The following is a 26,034-nucleotide window of genomic DNA, read 5'->3' as shown; positions in this document are numbered from 1 at the left end:
ACGGACGGATGGATGGGTGGATGAACGGATGGGTGGCTAACTGGATGGATGGGTGGGGGGGTGGATGGGTGGGTGGAAGGATGAACCGACGGATGGATGAATGGTTGGATGGGTAGACAGATGTGTGGATGGATGGACGGAAGGTACACGGAGGATAATGCGTAAATGCTGGAAGGACAGACACAGACACCCGATACATGGCTGACCGGGTGGATGGATGACGTGTGCACGGGTACACAGGAGGGCGGTGCATGGCACACAGGTGGAGGTGCAGGCGGAGGCCGGGGATGGGCAGATGACTGATGGAAGCACAGACAGACAGACACGCAGGCATGTAGGTTTGCAGGCCACGTCCCGGAGCGAGTGCCCCCCCCCATCCCGTCCCATCCGCCCAGAGAGCACAGCACAGGGCTACAGCCTCTTGTTTAATGGTGGCACAGTCTGCGACTCAGTCCCTACCGCAGGGAGCAGCGGGCACTGCCCGAGGCCAGGGGCAGGTCCTGGTTGGGGGGAGAGGGCATGAGGCTGCAGACGGGGCAGACACACCTGTCGCCCCGGGGGAGAGAAGGCCACTCGGGCCCCCCAACACCAGTTGCCAGAAACTTTGGTTTTTGTTTGTTTTCAAGCTCCTGTCCTCAGGAAGGTGACGGGAGCGGGGGTCCCGCTGTCCCGGGGGCGGGCGGGCTAAGAGGAATGATGCCTTACAGAAGCAAGGCCCAAGTCTGGGGGCTGACACCTGCCACCCACTCCAGGACCACCGCAGGGAGTGGGGGACGACAGAAGAGGCCCGGGACAAGCTCTTTCCGGGGACCCAGAGCAGAGGCCGGGCCCTTCTCAAGGGCTCAGGAGGAGGACTGGGGTCCTGGGGTGGGAAAGATGCAGCAGGGAGGGAGAGGAGGGAGACAGGCTCCGGGTAGCTACTCACCCATTTGGGGGAGTTATCTCGGACCCCCCTGGGTTCCGGGCACACCCATGAGAGAGCCCTGAGGAAGGTGAGCCTGGCAGACCCAGGGACCAGCTAGACAGAGCAGGGCGCAAAATCCATGGGGCCTGGGGGGTGGGTGGAAGGGCGGGTGAAGGGGGGATCCAGGGGAGGAGTTAAACCCAGAGGCGGGGCTAAGACCCAGGGGTGGAGCTAAAGCTCGAGGGTGGGGCTATGACTCAGGGGCGGGGCTAAGGCTCAAAGGCGGGGCTATGACCCAGGGGTGGAGCTAAGGCTCAAGGGCGGGGCTATGACTCAGGGGTGGAGCTAAGGCTCAAGGGTGGGGCTATGACTCAGGGGCGGAGCTAAAGCTCGAGGGCGGGGCTCCACCCTGGAGGTGGGGCCTGGACAGGATGAGGCTGGCGGACTCGGTGGGTGTCCTGAAGGCTGTGCGGCCCACGGCAGTCACTGGCTCAGTCCCACATGACCTCCACTGGCAAGAACTTCCAGAGGTCGGGCTGGCCCATGTGCAGCAGGTGACTGAAGGCGGAGGTGCTCCACTGGAACGGGGGCACCTGGTCCCAGGTCGGGCCGCTGACCGCCACCATGCGCAGGTTCTGGGCCAGGCCCATGCTAGTCACCTGGGGGTCACGAGGGGGCAGGGGCTGAGCGCCAGCCGGGACCCCCGGGGCCCGCCCCGCCGGGGCGGGGTGCCCACCTTGGTGTCGATGCCCCCGTGCAGGCGCTGCTCCAGAGCCTGGAAGGGGTAGGAGCCGTTGGGCTGGTTGAGGTCCGAGCGGGCCGAGATGGCGTTCTCGGCGTTGGGCTTCGGGGTGCAGTTGCTGCAGACCGACAGCGGGTCGTGCAGGTAGTCGTTGTACCTGGGGGCGGGGCGGGGCCGGTCATGCCGGGAAGGCGGGAGGGGGGCCGCAGCCACGGCCCAGGCTGCTCGGTCTGTGGCTCAGTGTTCCCACGGCGGGCGGGAAGGCGCACTGGGCCCACCCGGGCCGGCAGGAGCCTCAGGTGCGGGGGAGGGGGGGGTGCTGGCAAACGCTAGTCACTACTTTTCTATTTGGGTCACACCCAGCGGTGCTCAGGTTACTCCTGGCTCTGCACTCAGAAATTACTCCTGGCAGTGCTCCGGGGACCCTATGGGATGCTGGGAATCGAACCCAGGTCGGCTGCGTGCAAGGCAAATGCCCTCCCCGCTGTGCTATCACTCCAGTCTCTATTCACTTTTTAAAGAAGGTAGAATTCCAGGGGCGCTGAAAAATTTTTATCTGTAGAGAGGGAAGTAGGCGGGATCAGCTGGAGTCTCTGCTCCAGAGCTCTGCCTAGGACCTCCCCCTCCGGGAAGTCCTCCAGGCCTCAGACCAGGCCGGGGGTTGGGGTCCTGGAGGGGTGTGTGCATCTCCCTGAGAACAGTGGGGCCTGTCTGGGCCTGTTTTTCCAGCACCTGGCGGCACTGAGGCAGCCTCACCAGTGACGTGGGGACGGGCTGAGGGTCGGGGTGAGAGCACCGAGGAGCCCGGGGGCCGTCGTGGCTCCTCCCGCCCGCAGGCCCAGGTCCCGCGGGGCGAGCACTTACCTCATGAGCCGGAGCATGGAGGCCACGTCCTGCACGGTGCCCTGGTCCCGCCGGAAGATGCGGGCGCGCGGGTTCCTGTCGTAGGAGAACCAGTCGCCGTAGAGGGACACGAGGTCCGGCAGCCCGCTGGCGTTGAACACGGCCTCGAAGGCCCTGCAGGGACCGGGCGGTCAATCCCGGCCCCAACACTGCAGCCGGCGCCCAGGACAGCAGCACGGGGGTCAGGGAAGGCTGCGAGGGGGCCGGGAGGGCGGCAGCCCCCGAAGGGCCAAGCTGGGCACCAGCACTCCGGGGCGTGTGCGGGGGGCAGGGAGGGGGTCTTCTGTCTAGAGTGCGGGCACCCCTGGGGGCGGGAAGGGGCCACTGCGGGGGTCCGGGAGGGGGCAGTGGGCTGTGGGGGGGTCAGTGGCCATGGGTGTGGGAGGGGGCGGCCCCAGGCGAGGGTGGGGGATGGGGGGTATGGACCCATGGGAAGGGGGGGCCGGGTGGGTGGGGCTGTGAGGGGTGGTCCCGGGTGGGCGGGGCTGATGGGGTGGTCCCGGGTGGGCGGAGCCGTGAGGGGGGTCCCGGGGACATACGGGATGTTGTAGCTGGCCCAGTAGGTCTGGTTGTAGAGCTGCCTGGTCCTGTCCGCCGCCAGCACCATGCCCCTGCGACAGAGGGCAGAGGGCCAGGCGTGGGCCCCGGGCTGCTCAGAAGCCTCGGGGCGCCGACAGCTGGGGGCGGGGGGGGGGTCAGCTGGCAGTGCCCGGCCCCTCTCCTGGCTACTCACGGGAGCTGCTCGAGGATGGTGAGCAGCCCGGGCCGGGGTCTGGTCGCGCCGGGCACGAAGGCCTTATAGTCCACGATCATCCACTGGTTGTTGTACCTGCGGGCGCGGGAGCCCAGGGGCGCGGGCTGGGTGCACGCAGGGGGGCAGCTCCCACCCCTGCCGCAGGGCACAGCCCCGGCCGGCACCCCAGGGCTCGCCCCGGTCGCCCGACTCCGGCCGCTGCCAGGTCCCCCCACACCCCACCCCGCTCTGGCTCTCAGGCCCCCGCAGCCCCCAAACCCTGGCGGCCGGGGTCCCCCGTCCTTCCGAAGGGGCCCCTCCCTAGCATAGGGGCCTGTCCCGTCCCCCGGGGACAAGGTCACTCACGTGCCGCTGTTGAAGTTCTTGAAGATGTCGGCCCAGGACGGGCCGTCGGTAGCCAGCCGGTTGGCCACCATGCTGCGTAGCCACTCGAGTACCGAGCCCTGCGGCTGCACCAGGCGCCACAGCTTCGGGTTCCTATTGCCGATGGTCGTCTCCAGGGTGACCTGCCGGGCGGGCGGCGCTGCAGGCGGCCGGGCACTGCCGGAGAACCCGCCCGCCCCCCGGGCCTGACCCCGAGTCCCGCTGCTCATGCCACGGGGACAGCCGGCACCCACGGCCCCGAGGCTGCCCTTGGCCTGACTCGTGGGAAGCTGCTGGCACGCAGGGCGCAGACCCCACCCCCCCCCCGGCCCCCAGCTCTGGAGCAGGGCCTGGCCACCGGGAGGGCTGGACACAGAGAGACGGGCAGGGTCACCCTCAGGTCTAAGAAACGACGCTGGACAGCGGCCTCTCGCGGTCGGGCCTGCGCTCCTGCGGCTCACTCCTCTCGTCCCCTGGCAGGGCCCGGGCACACCTGCACCAGAGTCACGCCTGCACCAACATCACGCCTGCCCCAGGACTCACGCCTGCTGCAGCATCACGCCTGCCCCAGGACTCACACCTGCACTAGCGTCCCACCTGCACCAGAGTCGCACCTGACCAGGAGCCAACTCCCAGGTGTCGCACCTGCAGGGTCTCTAAAGCCCTGAGGGCAGCCGGGACTAGGCCGGGAAGTGCTGCGTCCTCTGGGTCCCGCACTGGGCCCCCTCCTGCACGGCACAGGGTCACACCCAGCGATGCACAGGGGTCACTCCTGGCTCTGCACTCGGGAATCACCCCTGGCGGTGCTCAGGGGACCCTATGAGATGCTGGGAATCGAACCCAGGTCGGCTGCATGCAATGCAAACGCCCTCCCCACTGTGCTATTGCTCCAGCCCCGCCCCGGAGGTGCCAGGACCCCACTGGCTGGCCGCTGCGGCTGGCTAGTGGGCCCCCAGACCAAGGGGGCATTTGCTCCCGGGGCCGCTCAAGGACACAGCCTGGCCAACTGTGGGTGACTCTGGGGCCATGCTCCTGCGGGGAGGAGGAGGGGGAAGGGGAAGAGGGGGGTGAGGAGGAGCAGGAGGAGGAGGGAGAGAATCACCATCACCTCAGGGCTGTGTCCCAGGCGCCGCCCCACCCCCACCTCCCGACGCCCCAGAAGAGAAGAGAAAACGGAAGCATGGCCGCTCACACCCCCCCCCCCCCCCGCGCCAGGCTCCCTGGGCACCGATGGTTGCTCCAAGCCATGGGTTGCCGGGCAATCTGGGCCTGGGAGCGCTCTCTGGAGCCTGGGCTACGGCCAGGGAGGGGGGTGGGAGGCGCTGTCGGGGCGGGGAGGGGGTGGGAGGCGCTGTCGGGGCAGGGAGGGGGTGGGAGGCGCTGTGGAGGGGTGGCACGGAGGGGGGTGGGAGGCGTTGTGGGGGGCGTGGCAGGGAGGGGGTGGGAGGCGCTGTCGGGGCAGGGAGGCGCGGGCCGGGCCGGGCACTCACCAGCTGCGTGTTGGTGATGTAGAAGTCATCGCAGGAGAAGAGCGTGCCGGGGTAGGACGAGAAGACCAGCGTGTTGCCGGGCACCGGGGCAGAGCCCTCTGCGGGAGGGAGGGAGGGGCGGGCTGCCGTCAGGCCCGGGGCCCCCACCCACCTAGGACCGGGGCATCTGGTCACGCCGAATCCCGCTCAGCCCTGGGCCGCCACTGGAGCCCCCGCAGCTTACTGAGCCTCTCTGAGCCTCAGTTTCCCGAGCGGCAAGACGGGACCAGTCGACTCTTGCTCCCATGAAGTGGGGAGGGGACGCCCGGGGGGAGACAGATCCCAGGGGGCTTTCACTCCTCAGAGTGTGTGTGTGTGGGCGGGGGCGCTGGGGGCACAGTTGGCGCCTCAGGGCTAACCCTGGCTCTGGGGGTGCCTGAGGGACCCTCTAACGTCCCGGATGGAACTGGGGCGGCCTGGCCTCCTGCTCTGGACCTCCTGACGCCCCCCCCACCCTCTGTTCTTGGTTCGGATGTGGACTCCCGGCTCTGTGCTCAGAAATCACTCCCGGTGGGTTCGGGCGGACCCTCTGGGACGCGGGGGGCAGAATCCCCGCTGTACTCGGGCGCAGGCCCCAGTGTCTGCTGACACCCTTCCAGTGGGCACTGCCAAGGGGAACGGGGCGTCCTCAGACCCCTGAATGGGACCCGGGCGGGCGGGGAGGGGGCGGGCCCAGGCACCCACCTCGCGGGCTCTCCCGGAAGGAGAAGCGGTACTTCTTGATGACGCGCAGCAGGTGCTGGTAGGAGCTCCAGGTGTTGTGCGCCACCAGCAGGTCCCGGCCGCCCGGCAGCAGCTTGATGAGCGCCGAGCAGGAGCCCGAGCCCAGCACGCGCTGCGCCCGCGTCTTGTTCAGCGCCACCTCCAGGTCCTCCAGGTCCCCCGAGATCTGCAGCAGGCTGGGGGGGAGGGGCGGGCGGGCAGGGGGTCAGCGCTGCACCGCTCACCCCCATGGGGGGGGGTGGCCCTTCCCCGCCCGCCCCGCCGGCACTCACAGGAAGCCCAAGGGCTTGAGGAGGAACCTTCCGGTGGGGAAGCTCACTCTGCCCTGGTAGCTGTCCTCCAGGCCCTTCAGCTGCAGCAGGATCAGCCGCACCTGGGGACGACGGGACACCCGGTGAGGAGACCCTCCACTGTGTCCCCCCCTTGTGCTGACTCCCAACCACCTCTGACAGCCCCGCTCAGGGCCACCTCCTCCGGGAAGCCTCCAGGCCTGCCTCCCTTCGCAAGTCCCGGTTGGGAGTCCAGCCTCGGCGGCTGCACGGCCACACAGGGCACCTGTTGGAGGCCGGGCTCCTCCCCTGGCCACTGGTTTGTGACCAGAGTATCTCCACTGTGCTCCTCCACCCCGGGCCTAGCCATCTGCAGGGGGGAGGGGATGGGGAAAGGATGGACGGAGGGAGGAGGGATGGCTGGGTGGGTGGGCAGGAAGGGAGGGAGGGTTGGATGAACAGATCGACAAATGGGTGGGTGGGTGGGTGGATGGGGTAGATGGGTGGGTGGGTGGATGAATGAGTGGATGGGAGGGTGGGTAGATGAATGGATGGGTGGGTGAGTGGATGGATGGATGGATGGATGGATGGGTGGATGGGTGGATAAATGGGTAGATGGGTGGGTTGGTGGGTGGATGGATGGGTGGGTGTATGGGTGCATGGGTATATGGGTGGATGAGTGGATGGGTGGGTGGATATATGGGTGGGGGGTGGATGGGTGGGTGGGTATATGGGTGGGTGGATGGATGGGTGGGTGGATAGTTGAATGGATGGGTGGGTGAGTAGATGGATGGGTTGGGGTGGATGGATGGATGGGTGGGTGGATGAATGGATGGGTGGGTGGGTGGATGGATGGGTGGGTGTATGAATGAATGGGTGAGGGGTGAGTGGATGGAAGGATGGGTGGGTGGGTGGGTGGGTGGATGGATGGGTGGATGGTTGAATGGATGGGTGGGTGAGTAGATGGATGAATGGATGAGTGGGTGGATGAATGGATGGGTGGGTGGGTGGATGGATAGGTGGGTGGGTGGATGGGTGGGTGGGTGGATAGATGGATGGGTGGGTGGGTGGGTGGATGAATGAATGGATGGGTGGGTGGGTGGATGGGTGGATGGATGAATGGGTGGGTGGGTGGGTGGATGAATGAATGGATGAGTGGGTGGATGGATGGGTGGGTGGGTGAAAGGGTAGATGGGACAGAAGGATGGGTGGATACTGGACATGTGGGTGGATGGATAGATAGGTGGACTGGTGAACAGACAGATGGATGCGATGGACAGATGGACAGATGGGCAGGTCGTGGACAGACAGACACAGGCGACTGGATGAAGGGGCGGGCTGTTAATGGGGTGATGGCTGGTACACACAACAGGCGGGCTGTGGGCAGGCAGGTGGGAGGCTGGGTGAAGGGTGGGTGCGCGGGCGGCTGGCAGACGGGGGTGGGTGGATGGTAGGTACAGAAGCGCAGAGAAGCAGGGGAAACGGTGACCACGACACACCCCAGCCGGCGCCGGGCGGGGCCCCACCTGGTGCCAGTACATGGAGGCCTCCTGCAGGACCATCATCTCCTGCATCCACGCCAGGTTGATGCCCAGGAAGCGCTTGAGCTTCTCGCAGTAGTCGACCTCGTACTCGAAGGGGCCGCAGTAGTTCACCACCGTGTTCATCCAGTGCATGTAAATGAGCTGCGGGCGGGCAGGGCAGGGGCTGGGCGGAGGGCGGCGGGGTGCTGCCCCCCAGCCCTCTGCTCTCCCCCTCCGTCACAGACGCCACCTCCTCCAGGCAGCCGGCCACCGTGCCTGTTCCAGGCCAGGCGCTGGTGTCACGGCCGGGCCAGGACAGTGTCACAGCCCGCCCCAGACTGTCCACCTGGTGCTGTGCCTCACCCCCCAGAGCATGCCACAGACTTTTCACCTGCGTCAAATAGTACCTAGCATATTTGGGGAGCGCGGGGCGGGCGGGTGGGCGGTGCTAGAACCCAGAGCCTCGCAGGAAAGACACAAGCTCTGCCACTGTGCGCCCCCCACTCTAATGCACCAGACTTTTCAGGTCTTTGCAAAATGATTTTTACTGAAAGGAAATTTAGAGATGTGAAGAGTGAGAGACAGAGTCAGAGAGAGAGACAGAGAGACAGAAAGACAGAGTCAGAGAGACAGAGAGACAGAGAGAGACAGAGAGTCAGAGAGAGAGAGAGACAGAGACCGAGAGAGTCAGAGAGACAGAAAGACAGAGTCAGAGATACAGGAAGACAGAGACAGAGAGACAGAGAGTCAAGAGAGAGAGAGACAGAGAGAGTCAGAGAGACAGGAAGACAGAGACAGAGAGAGACAGAGAGTCAGAGAGACAGAGTCAGAGAGTCAGAGAGACAGGAAGACAGAGACAGAGAGAGACAGAGAGAGTCAGAGAGTCAGAGAGACAGGAAGACAGAGACAGAGAGACAGAGAGTCAGAGAGAGAGACAGAGACAGAGAGACAGAGACAGAGAGAGTCAGAGAGACAGAGAGACAGGAAGACAGAGACAGAGAGACAGAGAGTCAGAGAGAACACGGGAAAAGCTTCTCCAGAGAGGGAAAAGCCCCCCAGTGCATTGAAAATGATGGATCGGCTGTTTTTTTGTGCTTTTCTTTTGAGGGGGGGCACGTAGCTGTGCCTGGGGGCTGCTCTGTGCTCGGGGTCACTGAGGTGCGACGGGGCCCGAGGCAGTGCCAGGGCCGAGCCAGGCCTGCCACGTGCAGAGCTGAGCATCTACTGCGCTCACCCTTGAGCCACCTTCCCGGCCCTTAGGGGGGTGGGTCTGGGACGGGGCTGGGACAAACGCGGGCGCGCCCCTTCCTGCCACGGACCCCGGCGTGGAGCTCACTCACCTCCAGGGACACGGAGGCCTCGGCCACCCCCGCGGCGTAGGCCTGCAGGCTGTCGTTGAAGCTGCCATTCGTGTGCACCTCCAGCAGGGCCCACCTGGGGGGGGGTAGGGGGTCAGCGGGGCAGCACTGCCCGCGCCCTGGCCTCACCGTGGACAGCTGATCACCTCGGCTCACTTCGCGGGGAGCCTGTCTGGGGGCTGGGGGGCTGATGCCCTTCGGAGGGGGGTTGCTGGGGGCAGGACCCCCCTCGCCCATCGACACGGTCTCCGCGCACCAGCTCCGGAAGGTTCCGTCCCAGGTGACGTGAGGAACGTGAGCCCATGTCAGCTACACACGGCGGGAAGAGCGGGGATGACGGGGGTGACGCGGGCGTGCGGGAGGGGCCGCTCACACCAGGTTGAGCGGGAAGGAAAGACACAGAGACCGGAGGCGCCGATGCCATAGAACAGCGGGGAGGGCGCTGGCCTCGAGAGCGACAGACCCGGGTTCGATCCCCAACACCCCCCAGGGTCCCCCGAGCATCACGCAGGAGTGATTCCCGAGTGCAGAGGCAGGAGCAAGCCCCGAGCATTGCTGGGTGTGGCCCACCCCCCAACAAATCAACCCCTGCCCTCCAGGGCCAGAGTGACGGCACAGCAGGGAGGGCGCTGGCCTTGCAGGCCCCATCGGGGTCCCCCGGCACCACCAGGAGGGAGCCGAGCACTGAGTCAGCAGTCAGACCAGAGTACCACCAAGTGCGGTCCCCAAAGCAAAAATAAGTTGACAAATAAAATCCTGGCCTCCAGCCTCAGACACTGGACGGTCACCACAGATCAGAGATCCTGCGGCGGGGGACAGGAGCCCCCTGCACAGCAAAGCAGCCTGAAGACAGGAGAAAGGAAGAGGGGTGGGAGAGCCCTGGGCTCACGGCACAGGCCTCAATTTTCCTGGCGGTAAAATGGGCTGAGGACATCTGCTCTGTCTTCATGCCGTGAAAGTATGAACAGAGAGTGGGGGTTTCTGGGACCTCACGGAATCTCCTTCAAGCCCTATTTCAGGGGAGCAAGGGGCTCAGAGAGGGGAAGCAAGCAGCCCAAGGTCACACAGCAGAGGGGCTGAGCCCAAAGTATAGGTAAGGAAACTTTCTCCTCTCTGAGGGTCCAGGCGTCCACCTGAGACCAGGGCCCCTACACGGGCTGGGCCTTCCCTCTGGGCTGCTTCCCTGGCTGGCACCGGGCAGGCCCTCTGAGATCTGCACAGTGGGGCCAGGGAACATGTATGAGTCAGCAGAGTGCTGGTCTAGGGGCAGGCAAGCGTGGTACCCACACAGGCCCCACCCCCGCCCCAACCCCCGTGGCCTCCTCTCCCTGGGAGCCTTCCTGGAGTAGTCCCACCAGTTTCCAAGCCACAGAAGGGCCTCCCTCCCAAGCTCCCATCTATGTGATACCCAAGTGCCACAAAGCACCGGGATGGGGGCAAGATGGATGGGGCCGGGCCTGGCGTGGGGGTTATGGATCCTAAGCCCTGGGACAAGCTCCACACAGACGGGGCTAAGGGGGTCCCGGGGAGGGGGGAGGCTGCCAATACTTGGAGACCAGCGTTCCCGCCTGTCCCTCCTGTCCCCCACTGCACAGGGCAGGAGCCCTCTCCTGCCTCAGCTCTGCACCCGGGGCCCAAGGGGCGCACGGTGAGTGAGGAGGGAACGAAAGGGGCTGGGCTGAGGCCCCGAGTGGGCGCCCACCCAGCCTTCAGGCCAGGGGAGCAGGGGTGCAGGGGTGCAGCAAGGGGCCGGCCCCGCCGAGGATGACAGTTGGGGTCCCCGCGGGCCGGCACATGCCACTCCAGAGGGCCGGGAGGCAGAGCAGCCGGGGCGGGACCCAGGAGCCGTCTCTGACACGCCCCTCTCCGGCCAGCGACCCCCAGGGGAGGCGGGGGCTGGGGGCTGAACCCGGAAGGAGGGTCAGTCTCCCCGCGGGGCGCTGCCGGGCACCAGGGGGCTAGGGCTGCCCGGCCCCCCTGCCCGGAGCCCCGGGCCCCGCACACGCCGCCCGCGGGCAGGTCACTGGCTCCCGGGGGTCAGCGCCGGGGGGGACCGGGGCGGGGCAGAGGCGGGGCGGCCGCCCCCCCGCCCGCGGCCCCGCGCGGGCCGGGCCAACCCTCACCCCGTCTCGTGGATGGCGTTGGTGAGGTTCGCCCAGGCCACGGCCTCGGGGGAGTGGCCGTCCACCACTCGCAGCTGTCCGGTCCGCTTGTCCAGCAGCACCGAGCGGCTGCGGCAGGCCTCAAAGGACTGCCCGGGCCGCGAGCCGGGCCCCGGGGGCGGGGTCGGGGTCGCGCCCGTCAGGCCGCTCAGGAACAGCCCGGCCGCCACGGCCAGCAGCGGGGCCAGCGCCAGCGGCCGCGTCGGGGCCCGGCACAGCCGGCCGCCCGCGGAGCCGGACAGCGCGGCCACCATGACGCCGCGCAGCGGGGCGCTAGGGACGCTCACGTGACCGCGCGCCGCGAGGGGCGGGGCCAGACAGGACTTCCGGGTGGGCGGGGCCTGGGCGCGGCAGGCGGGGCCTGGGCACTTCAGGGGCGGGGCCGTTCTTAAAGGGCTAGCCGGGCCAGGCTAATTAATAGGTCTCGTACGTGTGTGTGTGTGTCTGTGTGTGTGTGTCTGTGTTTGTGTGTGTCTGTGTGTGCCTGTCTGTCTGTCTGTGTCTGTGCCTGCACCCAGTGTGTGTGTGTCTGTGTGTGTCTGTGTGTGTCTGTGTCTGTGCCTGCGTCCAGTGTGTGTGTGTGTGTGTCTCTCTGTGTCTGTGCCTGCACCCAGTGTGTGTGTGTGTCTCTGTGTGTGTGTCTCTGTGTGTGTGTGCCTGTCTGTGTCTGTGCCTGCACCCAGTGTGTGTGTCTGTGTGTGCCTGTCTGTCTGTCTGTGTCTGTGCCTGCACCCAGTGTGTGTGTGTGTCTCTGTGTGTGTGTGTGTGAGAGCCTGTCTGTCTGTCTGTGGCTGCACCCAGTGTGTGTGTGTGTGTGTGTGTGTGTGCCTGTCTGTCTCTCTGTGTCTGTGCCTGCACCCAGTGTGTGTATGTGTGTGTGTCTGTGTGTGTCTCTCTGTGTCTGTGCCTGCACCCAGTGTGTGTGTGTATCTGTGTGTGTGTGTGTGAGAGCCTGTCTGTCTGTGTCTGTGCCTGCACCCAGTGTGTGTGTATGTGTCTGTGTGTGTGTCTCTGTGTGTGTGTGTGCCTGTCTGTCTGTCTGTGTCTGTGGCTGCACCCAGTGTGTGTGTGTCTCTGTGTGTGTCTCTGTGTGTGTGTGTGTGCCTGTCTGTCTGTGTCTGTGCCTGCACAAACACAGACAGACAGTGCGTGTGTGTGTGTGTGTGTGTGTGTGCCTGTCTGTCTGTATCTGTGCCTGCACCCAGTGCTCTAGGCTGAATTCTGGTTCAGCACTGAAGAATTACTATGGGGGGCTGGAATGATAGTACGGCGGGTAAGGTCTTTGCCTTGCATACGGCCGACCCGAGTTCAATTCCCAGCATCCCATATGATGCCCCAAGCACTGCGAGGAGTAATTCCTGAGTGCAAAGCCAGGAGTAACCCCTGATCGCCGGGTTTGACCCAAAAAGCCAAAAAAAAAAAAAAAGAAGAAGAAGAATTACTACTGGTGAGGATGGGGGTTGGCAGAGCCTGGCAAGCTCCCCGTGGTGTATTCTATATGCCAAAAACAGTGACAATAACAGATTTCATTCCGCTGAGCCTGAAAGAGCCTCCAATACGGCAGCGTTAGGAAAGACGAGTAAGGAGAGGCTGCTAACATCTCAGGGCTGGGACGAATGGAGACGTTACTGGCGCCTGCGCGAGTAAATTGATGAACAATGGGATGACAGTGATACAGTGAGGATGGGGGACCAAATGGGATGTCAGGGACTTGAACCCAGGTCTGCCACCTGCAAGGACTGTCTCCTCCGCCAGTACACATTTCTTTCTCACCCTGCCCACACCACCCCCTACTCTGGCCCTGCCATTCCCTGAGCTCCTCTGCTCATTTTTTTTGTTTATTTTTGTTGTTGTTGTTGGGCTGGAGCGATAGCACAGCGGTTGGGCGTTCTCCTTTCACGCGGCCGACCTGTGTTCGATTCCTCCGCCCGTCTCAGAGAGCCCGGCAAGCTACCAAGAGTATCGAGCCCGCGCAGCAGAGCCTGGCAAGCTTCCCGTGCATATTGGATATGCCAAAAACAGTAACAACAAGTCTCACAATGGAGACGTTACTGGTGCCCACTCGAGCAAATTGATGAGCAACGGGATGACAGTGACAGTGACAGATGTTGTCGTTGTTGTTTTGGGGCCACACCCAGGACGTTCAGGGGTTACTCCTGGCTTTGCACTCTGGAATCACTCCCGGTGGGGCTCCGGGGACCTTATGGGCTGCTGGGGATCGAACCTGTGCCAGCTGTGTGTAGGGCAAGTGCCCTCCCCTCTGGACTATCACCCCGGCCCCTCCTTTGCCCCTCCTGAGCCCCTTCCCGGTACAGGCTCCCCTCTCCTACCTGACAGGTGAAAGGTCCAGTGCCAGTGCGCCCCACCCGTCCCCTCCCTTCCCCTGTCCCTTCCTTCCTGGTCACTAAATTATTCTCTCAGAGCAGCCTGATCAAGGATGTGGTGGTGCGCCCTGCGTGTCTGGGAGCTCAGAGCATTGGGGCCCTGCGTGACGCCCTGAACCTCAGTTTTCTGCCCTGTAAAACGGGGACGGTAATAGTGGTGGCCCAGGGGGGCCCGCAGCCCCAGGCCTCACACACGCACCGACCCCACAACTCCTCCAGCACAGCCGCTTAGAACAGCCGGCCCCAGCCCCTCCCACTGCCCCCGCGCCAGGCCGCCGGGGGTACCCTGGGCGGTGTTCGTGTGTGTGTGTGTGTGTGTGTGTGTGTCTGTGTGTGCAGTGTACAGGCTGAACTCACTTAGGATCAGCTGATGCCCGGATCATCTGCCCTTTTGGGGAAGTAGCTCCAGGTTTGCTGAGTTTGGGGCCAAAGTTCTCCTTCCCTAAGGGGCCTTCACTCCTGTACTCAGAGGCAGGGCCAAGGGGATTCTCCTTACACTCTCCCAGGAACTGACAAGCCGGGGCGGGGGAGGTGCTGGGAGATCCCTGATTGGGGTGTAGGAGTGACGAGAAGGGTCCCTGGAGACAGAGAGGGCAGACAGGGGGCCTGGGACATGGCCCCTGGAGGGGGGGGGAGGGTGGCTGGCGCCTGCGTCCCAGCCTGGGTAAGGCCAGGTCCACGTGGGCAGAAACAAACAAAACAACTTCCTCATCTTTGCCTTCACTTATCCTCTCCCCCTTCCCTCCTGTTTTTGTTTTGTTCGTGGCCACACCCGGTTTGTGCTCAGGGCTGACTCCCGGCTCTGTACCCAGGGGTCACTCCTGAGGGGATTCAGGGAGGCCTGTATAATGCCTGTTTCCTCAGCCTTGTCGGGGCCATGGGGAACCTTGCAGATGGGCCGTGACAGAGAGGAACCCCCAGACAGGGGCCAGGACAGGTGGCACGGGACAGGATCCCACAGTCTCAGCTCTGCCCCGGCAAATTAAGAGGCTCAGGGAGGTGGCACTGGGGCAGCGGGGCGGGCGGGGGGGGGGTCAGGCCAACGGGAAAGGGCCCCTAGTGCCTGCCTCTCCCCTCTGGACCAGCCCAGGTGCTGTCAGCCCCTTTTTGACTGCGGCTAAGAGAAGTGGTCACTTTTCCCAGATCCAAGCATCGCCAGGGGTCATCCCTGAGCACTGCTGGGTGTGGCCTCGAAACAACAAGGTGCCCTGGGGTTGAGCTTTGCGGATAGGGGGTAGCAGGGCTCAGAACAAGGCCGTGGGGTGAGACACGCTGCGGAAGAGCGCCTTGGGCCAGCCCAGAAACGGAAGGGGGGTGGTCAGCACCGCCCGCCTGCGGCTGGGAAATTGGCAAGGTCGAGCTCCTTACTAGGCTACCCGACCTATTTGTGATTTTTGCTTCTAAAGGGAGGCGACTGGAGGGAAATGCCGGCCAGTGGAGACACCTCAAGCAGCCCGTGTCAGGAAGCACCGCGGAATATGAGGGGGAGCCCAGGCCGCCCTCTGGGACTCGGCCGCCAGGAGCATCTTCAGGCCATCCCCGCAGAAGAGAAACCCCGTGACCCATCCACTAACTCCCCTTTACCCAACTCATTTCACCTCAACTTCTTCTTGGGCACCCGCAGGCAGTGATGGGGAACTGCAGATAAAGCCCAGTGTGGGGGACATTCCCTAGCATGTGGCCAACCGGGGTCCTCTGAGCCCACAAGGGGCAATCCCTGAGCACAGACCCAGGAGTAACCCCCGAGAACCACAGGGGTGGTGGCCCCCAAACAACAATGACAAAAAAGGAATTAAAAATTAAAACAAGCACTGGAGCAACGATAGTAGAGCAGGTAGGGCGTTTACCTTGCACACGGCCCACCAGGGGTTTGATCCCCATGGGTACCCCATGGACCCTCTGAGCACCTCCAGGAATAAGTCCTGAGTGCAGAGTTAGGAGTCATCCCTGAGCAATGTTTTGGGATGTGGTCCAAAAACAAAGAAAAAAGTTCAAACAAGGGACTGGAGTGATAGCACAGTGGGTAGAGCATTTGCCTTGCATTCGGCTGACTCGGGTTCAATTCCCAGTATCCCAAAGCACCGCCAGGAGTAATTCCTGAGTGCAGAGCCAGGAGTAACCCCTGAGCATCGCCGAGTGTGACCCAAAAAAGAAAAAAAAAAAAGTTCAAACAAGAGATATTTGGCAGAGGGCCAATCCCCAGCCCGTCCGCCCTCCCTGGGCTGCGGTGCCTTTAAGGAGGCGTGGCCACGAGGGGCGTGTCCGGGGCGGGGCGGGTGGGGCCCGGGGCGGGGCGCGGGCCGAACTCGGGACGCTGCGTCCGTCCGGCGGCGCTCGCGGGGCGGCGGCGCGGGGGCTGGGGCGCGTCGGGAGCCGCGGGGCTGCGGGTTCGAGGCCCGGCCGAGGTAAGCGGCGCCTTTCCGGGGTGTCACCCGAGAAGCATGTCCCGGGAGCCCGCCTGCCCCGCCCCGGTCGGGACTGGGAAACTGAGCAGAGGCCCCGCCCCTGCCCCGCCCCTCCCCGCCCCTCTCCTCTCCGCCCTGCAGATTCCGAGCTGGGCACCCACCGGCCGGCGCCCGGAGCACGCGGGCTGGCTCCCGTCGGGGTCCCGGGGACGCGAGGCCCCATGTGCCGCCTGCTGCGGAGCCGGGGCGACCCGCCTGCGCCCGCGCTGCCCGGAGGGGGACCCGAAGCCCCGCGGCCGCGCCGCCGCGAAGCGCCCAAGTGAAGCCGGGGAGTGAAGGCGGCAGGGAAGAGCAGGGGGCAGGTGAGAGGGGGCGGGTGCCCGCTGCCGGGGGGGGGGGGGGGGGCCGCGGCCCTGCCCTGCCCGCGCTCCCCGGGGCTTGACCCCCGCCCCGGCCGGCCGGGAGGTTGGGAAAGACCGTCCCTGGGTTTCAGAACCACCGTCCGCCGGCTGGGCGGGGGGGGGGGGGGGCGGGGGAGGAGCCTGTCAGGGATTTTCTTCCTCCCCCCACCCCTCCCCCAGTTTCTATTTGTTTGGAAGGAAAACTAGGCGGGTTGACCTGGCGCAGGGGACTGGGCAGATGCTGGCTGGGAGCTGGGGACCAGTTCTGCTTCTGCTCCGCGGGGCAGTGTGGAGCAATTCACTTCCCTCTGCGCTCGACTTCCCCACTGGGTGGGGAGCAGAGGGGAGGCTGATCGGGGACCCCCAGCCCCTCCTGGGGAAAGGACTGGTGTGAATGCCAGTGTGCCCTCATAAGGTGGGGGTCAGAGTGGACCCCGTCTTGTCCCCTGAGTCCCGGGGATCGCTGCCTGCCGCTGTCACTCACTTCCTGTGCTTTTCTGACCCATCTGGTCCCTGGAGGCGGAAATCTGGGCGTGGGTATCAGTCAAGTCATTGTTTCATTTGTGGGAGGGGGGATTTGGTCCTCAGAGATCCCCACATAGTGTCGGGGATATTGACCTGGCTGCATGCAAGGCAGGCACCTCCCCCCTGTGCATGGGCGTCAGGGGTCTGGCTTTTCATGGAGACCTTCTGGGGGTTCCAGCTGGAAGCCAGGGTGTGACCCCCAGAAAGAACTGCACAACCGTGTCCGGGTCTCTGCACTCTGGGGAGGGTGTGTCCCTGAGCCAGGTGTCTCTCTAGGTGTCGCCCCTGCCTCTGCTCCCCTCCCCGCCAGCCCCTGGGAGCTGAGCCCTGCAGAAGGGGGAGTGGGGGGCCGGACACCGGGGGCGCACATGGCCAGGCGCCTGCAGCGGGTGCCGAGTTTGCTCGGGCTCCTGCTCACCATGGCGGAGACGGTGTCCGCGGCCAGCGGTCCGCCTCCGGGGACCCCGCAGTTCCTGCCCACCAGGGAGAGCCGGATCCCTATGGGAGATGTGAGTACCGGGCAGGGAGCTGGCGTGAGGCGGGGCAGGTGGCAGCCCACTGCGGATGGTCATTGGCACCTACTGTGTCCTGCCTGGGGACCAAACCTGGGGACCCTGTTCTGTGGTTCTGGGAGGTGGGACCCGAGTGACCCGCAAATGCATCGGCCCTCCGGAGTGGTGGGCTCCTGGGAAGGGCTGGGGCAATCGGAGTGGGGCAGGAACTCGCTGGACACAGGTCTGTTGGCCTTGAGGCTGCCCGGAGGGCTGAGAGGTGAGGGGTGAGAGGTCAGGCCAGGACTGTGCGTGGTGATCAGATTAGCAAAGGCCTCTGGGCTCAGTCTGGGAGGTGAGGTTTGTTCAGGACTGCCGGGTGATTAGCATCTCAGCAGAATCCCAAGCTGATTCACTGACAGGGCAGGGGGGCACCAGCGGGGAGCCCCCCCCACCTTGGCAGGAGCAGGAGGGGCTGGGAGGGAGTGTGGGAGACTTGTGAATGGGGGTGGGCCTGCGGGAGGCGGCACACAGGGACCCCTGAGCACAGAGTGAGGCTCAGGGGTGAGGCCAGGGGTGCCCTTGGCAATGGGGGGCGTGAAGCGGGGAGGGGTGGGGGGGGCGGGGGAAGACCCTGGCCCCGGTGACGGTGACGGGCCTGTCGCCCAGTGCCGGCTGGTGTGTGACCTGAACGTGTCGGCCCGCTGCCTATTCGTGCGCACCAACCCTGACTGCCACAGCCCTGGCGGCCACCTGGACTACCTGGCCGGCATCTTCTGCCACTTCCCCGCACACCTGCTGCCTCTGGCCGTCCTCCTCTACGTGAGGCCCCCCCCCCCGGGGCTGGGGCGGGGGGGGGCGGTGGGGGTGTTGGCGCTGGGCCGGGACCCTCACTCCTCCTCCCCACCCCTGCAGGCCCTCTGGCTGCTCTACCTGTTCCTGATCCTCGGGGTCACCGCAGCTAAGTTGTAAGTCGGCCTTGGGGCCCCCCAGCACGAGGTGGGGAAGCAGAGCCCCCCCACCCCCGCCGTGGCGGCCGTTTGGGGGCGCGGGAACCACCCCGCCCCTGGAGGCTGTTCACCTCTCTCTCTGGGTGGCTCTGGGGCTAACTCTGGCTCTGTGCGTGGGGATCGCTCCTAGCATCGGGGGACCCTCTGGGGTGCCGGGGATGGAGCCTGGGGGGGCCGTGTGCCAGGAGGCCCCCTCCCCACCGTGCCTCTCTCTGGCCCCTCCCCAGTTTCTGCCCGAACTTGTCAGCCATCTGCACCAGCCTCAAGCTGTCCCACAACGTGGCAGTATCCTTTGCCTGTTGGGGGGGCGGGGGGGCGGGGGGGCGGGCCGTGCCCTGCACCGACCCCCCTTGACCCGCCCTCCCATGGCGTCACCTTCCTGGCCTTCGGCAACGGAGCCCCCGATATCTTCAGTGCGCTGGTGGCCTTCTCGGACCCACGCACGGCCGGCCTGGCTGTGGGGGCGCTGTTCGGTAGGCACGGCCGTGGGGGGCAGGGGGAGCAGGGGCGGGAGGGGACGAGGGGCGCGGCCCGCTGAGCCCGGCCCTCCTGCAGGCGCCGGCGTGCTGGTCACCACGGTGGTGGCCGGGGGCATTGCCATCCTGCGCCCCTTCACGGCCGCCTCCAGGCCCTTCCTCAGGGACGTCTCTTTCTACATGGCGGCCACCTTCCTGACCTTCACCGCGTGCTACTTGGGCCGGGTCACGCTGGCCTGGGCCCTGGGTGAGACGGGGGCCCGCGAGGGAGGGGAGCGGGCGGCAGACAGTGGGGGCCGGTGCTGGCCTGGGCGGAGGCCGCGCTCCAGCCGTCGGGCCGAGTGACGGCCAGGGGTGCAGCGGGGCGAGCAGGGCCGAGTCCCAGCGTCTCTCTAGCCCCCCCCACCCCTGCCGAGGCCTTCCGAGTCTCCCTGCGAGGGTCCCCTCAGCCGCAGGAGACGCTGCACAGGCCCTGCGCCCGCCCGAGCTGCCGTGACGCGTGTCCCCCCGCAGGCTGCCTGGGCCTCTACGCCTTCTACGTGCTCACCGTGGTGCTCTGCACCTGGGCCTACCGCTGGCAGCGCAGGCGAGCCCTGGCCTATTCCGCGCCCGGGACCCCAGGTGAGCCGCTCAGCCCAGCCGTGGCCCCCCACCCCCGCCCCGGCCCGCCGGCTCTGCTCTCCCTCCCGGGCGGCCACCACTCGCGGTCACTCTGCCGCTCACTGCTCTCCAGTGAGACCGGCCGTCGGTCCACCTGTCTGCCCGTCTGTCCGTGCACATGCTTGCGGACACACACACAGCACGGAAGCCAGTATTTACGCACAGGGGTTTACACGCCGCAGACACAGCATGGCACCAGCACACGCACACAGACACAGCAGAAGCACACGCGGTCACAGATGCACATGTGACTCGTACACCAGGCCAACAAATACACACAGGCACACGCACTCACAGACACACATACAGTCACACCATATATGTGAACAAACATACCTGTGCACATGACACGCTCGGTCTACACAAACACATACCCATACACATTCACAGGTAGCACATAATGTACATACCGTGTACATGAGCACACGTGCAGGCACATATCCACAGATAACATACACCGCTTACGTGAACATACATAGGTGCACACACAGATATACAGGCAGCTTACACACGGCACATGTGCATACACATTCATAGACCCATAAGTACACACCGTGCGCTCACACATGGATCTGCACCCACATGCAGAGGTGGGTCCCCCCCAAGGACAGGTGCCCCCCGCATGCAGACTCAGAGCTCATGGTATGGAGCGTGTGGGCACGTGTGCAGTGGCCCACATGTCTGATACCTGGGCAGGCGCAGACACTAGTGTGTCACGTGTCCACCCGTCTCCAGCCCGGTGGCCACCCCCCCTCCCCGTCTCCCCACAGGGAATGTGCTTCTGTGAGTGGCTGAGGGGCTGCCTGGCCTCCACTCGGGTCCCCAGCGGCCCCCACAGCCTGAGCCCCCAGGCCCCGCCCCAGACAGTGCCAGCTGCAGCGGACTGTGCCCCGGGGGGTCCTAGGCACTGTCCCCCACCCCTCAGGGAAAGGGGAACCCATGGTGATACTAAAGTTCAGCTACGGGCCTGGAGCGATGGGACAGTGGGGAGGGCATTTGCCTCGCATGCAGGAGACCCGGGTTCGATCTCCGGCTTCCCATACGGGCCTCCGAGCTCACCAGGAGCAAGCCCTGAGCACTGTCCAGTGTGGCCTGAAAAACAATAAAAGCTCGGCCAGGGTCGGAAACGAACCCATGTGAACCCATGTGCCGACCCCTTTCTTGCCTGCCCACCTGTTGGCCCGTCGTGAGTTCCTTCCCGTAGGACCGCACTCTGATTTCCAATTACACCCCTGGGACCCTGGGACCCTGGCACAGGTGCCGGTGGCACCCTCCCCCCTGCAGGAGTCGGCCGGGACTTCATTTGTCCTTTGCACACTTTGTCCCCTGGGACTTCGGAGTTCAGTTTCCCTCACCTCTGCGCAGCTCTCTGGACCCAGGATGAGCCCCCAGCAGGCCCGGGCCAAGGGGGAAATGAGTTGTGGAGAGGGGCCCAGGCTCCCCGGAGGCGGTGATCCCAGGGCGGCACCCAGCTGGAGTTCAGCCGCTTTCACTTGGGTCCCCCCACCCCCCTGCATGGCCCATGCTTCGAGATTCCTGGAGGACTCCCTGGAGGAGGCTCCCACTGGAAAGGAAGCAGGAGGGGCCCCCGACTCTGCAGTCTTCAAAGGGCGCCGCAGCCTCTCACGCTCGTCCTCAGGGGCGCAGACACGGAAGGCTCTGGAGGGCGTGGGGGGCTGGGAGACCCCAACAGCACAGGGCCCACACACTTGCACCCCAAAACGCACCCGCGTGGCGGGGCCTGTGCGAGACGCTCTCTCCCCGCAGAGCTGCCGTCGGACTCCGAGGAGGACCCAGTGTCTTCCAGCACCTACAGCTCCGACTACTGTGGTGAGTGGGGCCCCCCCAGGCGCGGCGGGAGGAGGGAGGCCGCCCCGGCGTCACCCCCACCCTGTGCTCGCAGGGGAAGAGTTCCGGCCGCTGCTGTTCTACCAGGAGCCCACGGCCCGCATCCTGGCGCGGGGCCTCAGCCCCCTGGACGTCAGGACGTGGAGGGCCAAGTCCACCGCCTGGCGGGTCCTCAAGGTGCTCAAGGTAAGGCCAGGCCTGGGACAGTGCTCGGGACCTGGGGAGGCTCTGAGCCACGGAGCCCAGCAGACATGCCGGGGTTGGGGGTTGGGCCGCCCCCCCCCCACACACACACTCGAAGGTCAAAGGAGGGCGGGAAGTGGGTGGGGGTGAGGGGCTGGACCGGGGTGAGAGCTCCGGGCACTGGCCGCCTCGCTGGGCTCCGAGGCAGCCAGGCGCCCCCAGCCCTCCCCCCCCTCCGACAGCTGCCCGTGGAGTTCCTGCTGCTCCTCACTGTCCCCGTGGTGGACCCCGACAAGGATGACCGGAACTGGAAGCGGCCCCTCAACTGCCTGCACCTGCTCCTCAGCCCCCTGGTCGTGGTCCTCACCCTGCACTCGGGGACCTGTGAGTGCTCCCCAGCACCCTCCCCCCTCCTCCCTGCCCCCCCACAGTTCCCTTGGTGGTGGGCGCGGCCCTGGCTGTGGGAGGGGACGCTGCGTGTTCAGGCCCCCTGGGCCACCATCTCTGACGCTTGATCCACCCCGGTGGCTCCTCCCGGCCCTTCCTTGGGCTCAGTTGCCGGCCTGGGCGTGCAGGGTCATGCTGGGTGGGCCTCTAGGAGGAGGTGGCTGGCGCTGGGTGGTCAGTCCCTTTTGCCTGTTTGCCCCGGGCACAGATGGCGTCTACGAGATCGGGGGCCTCCTGCCCGTCTGGGCCGTGGTGGTGGTGGCAGGCACGGGCGTGGCTGCAGTGACCTTCTTCGTCACGTCCAACAGGGTGCCCCCGCGGTTCCACTGGGTAAGACTCAGGGACCCTGTGAGCTGGGCGGGGGCCCCCTGCCGTGGTCTCTGGGGCAGCGTGGCCAGCAGGCCCTGGGGGGCATGGCTGGTGTTGCCCGGGGGCCGGGGGGTGGCTGCGGGCCCATGAGCAGGGTGTGCCTGGGCAGTGCCCGAGCCCATGCCCACACCTGTGCCCGCTTCCCTTCCCTTCCCCTTCTGCTTCGGGCCACACCCCGCTGTGCCCAGGGCTTGTTCCTGCCCCTGCCCAGGGCTCACTCCTGCTGGGCTCGGAGCATGGGGTGCCAGGTGGAACCCCTGGCAGCCCCGGGGGGACAGTGAGGGCGTACGGAGGGGCGCGAGGTTTCTGTTCCTGTTTGGGGGGCTTCTGGCCCCCAGCAGGGAAGTGGGGTGAAAGAAACGGGACCCCGACTCCCTCCACTGAGCTCTCCGGCCACGGGCGCTGCACCTCTGGCCACCCCCTGGCTCGGGCCCCCTCATAGCCGGGGCCGAGCCCTGAGCCCCCACAGCTGGGACCGAGCCCTGACCCCCCCACACGCACACCCACATGCACACACGCACGCCTCTCCCCCCAGCTCTGGGCCTTCCTCGGCTTCCTGACCAGCGCGCTGTGGATCAACACGGCCGCCACCGAGGTGGTGAACATCTTGCGGTCCCTGGGCGTGGTCTTCCGCTTGAGCAACACTGTCCTGGGGCTCACCCTGCTGGCCTGGGGCAACAGCATCGGAGGTGACTTGGGGCCAGCACACCCTGCACCCGGGGATCAGGGACCCCCGGCCTCTCCATTCCCTGCTGCGGGCACGTCCGGTGGCTCCCGAGTGCACACGGGGCACGGAGCCCCTCGAGGCGCCCCCCGCCCCCCCAACTCCCTTCCCAGCTATAGCTGCGGCATGGTTGCTATAGCAACGTGCCAGGCCGTCCACTGCACAGGAGGGTCCAGCCCAGACACTGGGGTGGGAGGGACCGCCACAGGCTTCTGCTCTCGCGCCCTTTGTGGCAGAGACGGGCACCGCACTGACCAGGCTGCCTGGGGGGAGGGCGAAGAGGTGGTCTCCACGGGGTGGGGCGGGGGAACTGTCGGGAAAGCCCCCCACGAGCGTCCCCCCCCCACAGACGTCTTCTCGGACTTCACGCTGGCGCGCCAGGGCTACCCGCGCATGGCCTTCTCCGCCTGCTTCGGGGGCATCATCTTCAGTATCCTTCCCAGAGCCCGGGGTGGGTTCTCCCAGGACCCCCGGGACGCCCGGGGCCGGTGCTCCTGCCCCCTCCGCCGTCCCCCAAGGGGCTGCCCGGGCCTCCTTCACAGAGAGGCCCCTCCTGGGGTGGGGGAGGCGGAGGTCAGGGGCGCCCCCCCCCCCCCCCCCCGCGTGGGCACTGTGTGCTTTCCTGAGCAGCCCGGACATGCTGGTGGGCGTGGGCCTGGGCTGTCTGCTGCAGCTGTCCAGTGGCCTCCCGGAGGTGAAGGTGAGTGGCCTGACCCCGCTCCCCGTGGCCTCCGCGTCCCCCTGCTCACCACAGGGCGTCCCGCAGGGAGCCCCCCATTCCCGGGCCGGGCGGGAGGGCCTGGGCCTGGGGCCCCACAGTACCAGGGTGACCGGGACTGATCTCCCGGCCTCGGTTTTGCCCTCAGTGAAACGGGCCAGTGGCCCTCCTGTGCAGGAGTGAAGGGCTGTGCAGGTCGTGCTTGGGGCACGGGGTGGGCGGTCCAGTGGCCGAGTAGGCGGGAGGAGAGTCGAGGGTCCCGGGCAGACTGTGCTTCCTGCCCGCGCGGGAACAGAGCCCCGGAAGCGCCCTGCAGGCCCTGGCTGCACGTGGGCTCCGAGGGGCTGGGTGCAGGCCGGCGCTCGGGCTCCGCGAGGAGACGGGGGCGGGGGGCACAGGGTGCCTTAGGCACGGGGAGTCACACCTGGCAGGGCTCAGGGCTCACTCCTGCGGTGCTCAGGCAACCATATGGGATGCCAGGGATCGAACCCGGCTCAGCCGCGTGCCAGGCCCTCCCCGCCGGACTATTGCTCGGGCCATGTGCTTGGCCCTGCCCGCGGCAGCCTGCTGCCCCCAGCCCCATCTGCTGCGTCCCTGCTCCTGCGGGGTCCCTCTCGTTCCCCACCCAAGGCTGTAGGGCTGCTGCCCCCCGCCCCTGGCCTGTGCGTGCGCATGCGTGTGTGTGCGTGCGCATGCGCATGTGCGCCGTGTGCGGGGTCGGCTCTCCTGCCTTCGCTCCCTGCACCGGACACAGGCTGTCCTGGGGGACTGTGGCCTTGTGGGCCTGTCACTGAGGGCCACCTTGCAGAGCTGACTGCTGTACACGCGAGTGTGTATTCACCTGCCTGAGTGCCTTACTGCGCGCATGTGTGTACACTGTGTGTGCATGTGTACACGTGTGTGAGCACGTATGCGCGCATATGTCGGGCCCAGGTGCTAACCGGAAGCAGGAAGGGAACGGAAAGGGTGGGGGTGCCCATCCATGTCACAGACACTGACTGGGGGCGGGGGGGGGAAGGGTCAGGGACAGTTTCACTTCCTTTCTCTCCTCTCCCGTGTTGTGGCATGTTCTCTAGCACCTGTGCGTGTGTGTGTGTGCACGTGCGACTGTTTCCTCCCGGAAGCGCAGAGCCCACTGCCCGGACTGACTGGCGGAGGGGGTGGGCCGCGTAAGCTCATGGGCGCCCTGTGGCAGTGACTGGCATCCTGGGCACCGCAGACGCCGATGGGCTCCCCTACACCCACGTGGGCCCCCCTTCCCTTGGAGGTCCAGTCAGAACAGTGAGCGGTGGGGGGCGGTGATGCCCGGCCCCCCGGCTCCTCGTGGGGGTGTTTCCCGGGGGGTGGGGAGCCCCCTGCAGACCCCGTGAAGGGCGATCAGGCAAAGGATGTGCAGGACCCAGAGGCCCAGGAGGGTCCCTGCTGGCCAGGAGGGCTGTGCAGTGACCGCCTCTCCCCACCCCCCGCAGCTGGAGCCCGAGGGCCTGCTGGTGTGGGTGCTGGCGGGCGCCCTGGAGCTCAGCCTCGTCTGCTCCCTGGTGGCCGTGCCCCTGCGCCACTTCCAGCTGGGCCGCGCCCACGGCGGCTGCATGCTGCTCTTCTACTTGGGCTTCCTGCTGGTCGCGCTGCTCACCGAGTTCGGGGTGATTCACCCGAGGAGCGTGTGAGCGCCGCCCTGCTGGCCAGGAGGTGTCGCTGCGGGCGGCGAAGGCCGGGTCCTTCCTGGGATGGACAGGACCCCCCACCACCACCACCACCACTGCCTGGGGTGCGGGGCTGGCCCCCTGGTGCTTCCGAGGCCGGCTGCATCTTTACCTCGGGCCCTGAGTGACCGCCAGCCCCAGGACGTGGGCCAGATGTCTGGAGTCTCGGCCGCCCCGGGAGACAGCAGGACTGCCGCTCCGTGGACGCGTGGCGGGAACGTTCCCTGTGGAGCCTTGGACTAATGTGACGGAGTCACGCACGTGTGCCACCATGTGGCATGCTGGCCCGTGGCACTGCCGTGGCTGCGCCCAGCTGCCGGCAGGAGTCTGTCTCTGTGCCTACCTCAGGGGAGCCCGGGCTGGGGGTCCCGGCCCTGCCCGCCAGCACCACCCCCTCCCGGGCAGGACCTGCCTCTTCTCCAGTGACGAGTGATTAAATGCTGCAAGCACCCCCGGCCAG

At 66.2% G+C, this 26,034-nt stretch overlaps 2 protein-coding genes across 2 annotated transcripts; one reads left to right on the top strand and one right to left on the bottom strand.

Moving 5' to 3' along the window:
- Window positions 1–412: 412 nt before the first annotated feature.
- On the bottom strand, window positions 413–11,507 carry PLBD2 (phospholipase B domain containing 2). The gene is made up of 12 exons (XM_055147492.1): window positions 11,192–11,507; window positions 9,051–9,144; window positions 7,714–7,872; window positions 6,191–6,291; window positions 5,880–6,094; window positions 5,157–5,254; window positions 3,649–3,809; window positions 3,283–3,378; window positions 3,089–3,160; window positions 2,511–2,663; window positions 1,641–1,803; window positions 413–1,563 (listed from the first exon to the last, which is right to left on the bottom strand). Exons 1-12 carry the CDS (start codon window positions 11,482–11,484, stop codon window positions 1,396–1,398), a joined length of 1,773 nt encoding a protein of 590 aa, XP_055003467.1. The 5' UTR covers window positions 11,485–11,507; the 3' UTR covers window positions 413–1,395.
- A 4,441-nt stretch (window positions 11,508–15,948) lies between these two features.
- SLC8B1 (solute carrier family 8 member B1) lies at window positions 15,949–26,023 on the top strand. Its single transcript, XM_055147053.1, has 17 exons — window positions 15,949–16,019; window positions 16,161–16,381; window positions 17,222–17,454; window positions 18,106–18,258; window positions 18,352–18,404; window positions 18,674–18,732; window positions 18,815–18,919; window positions 19,002–19,169; window positions 19,436–19,543; window positions 21,350–21,412; window positions 21,486–21,616; window positions 21,856–21,997; window positions 22,269–22,390; window positions 22,965–23,118; window positions 23,503–23,583; window positions 23,789–23,853; window positions 25,341–26,023. Exons 3-17 carry the CDS (start codon window positions 17,314–17,316, stop codon window positions 25,536–25,538), a joined length of 1,743 nt encoding a protein of 580 aa, XP_055003028.1. The 5' UTR covers window positions 15,949–16,019; window positions 16,161–16,381; window positions 17,222–17,313; the 3' UTR covers window positions 25,539–26,023.
- The last annotated feature ends 11 nt before the right edge of the window (window positions 26,024–26,034 follow it).

The sequence above is a fragment of the Sorex araneus genome, chromosome 9 (genome assembly GCF_027595985.1).
Source record: "Sorex araneus isolate mSorAra2 chromosome 9, mSorAra2.pri, whole genome shotgun sequence".
Taxonomy (NCBI): Eukaryota; Metazoa; Chordata; class Mammalia; order Eulipotyphla; family Soricidae; genus Sorex; species Sorex araneus.
Note: the sequence above shows the minus strand (reverse complement) of the source record. Positions and strands in the feature narration are given on the sequence as shown.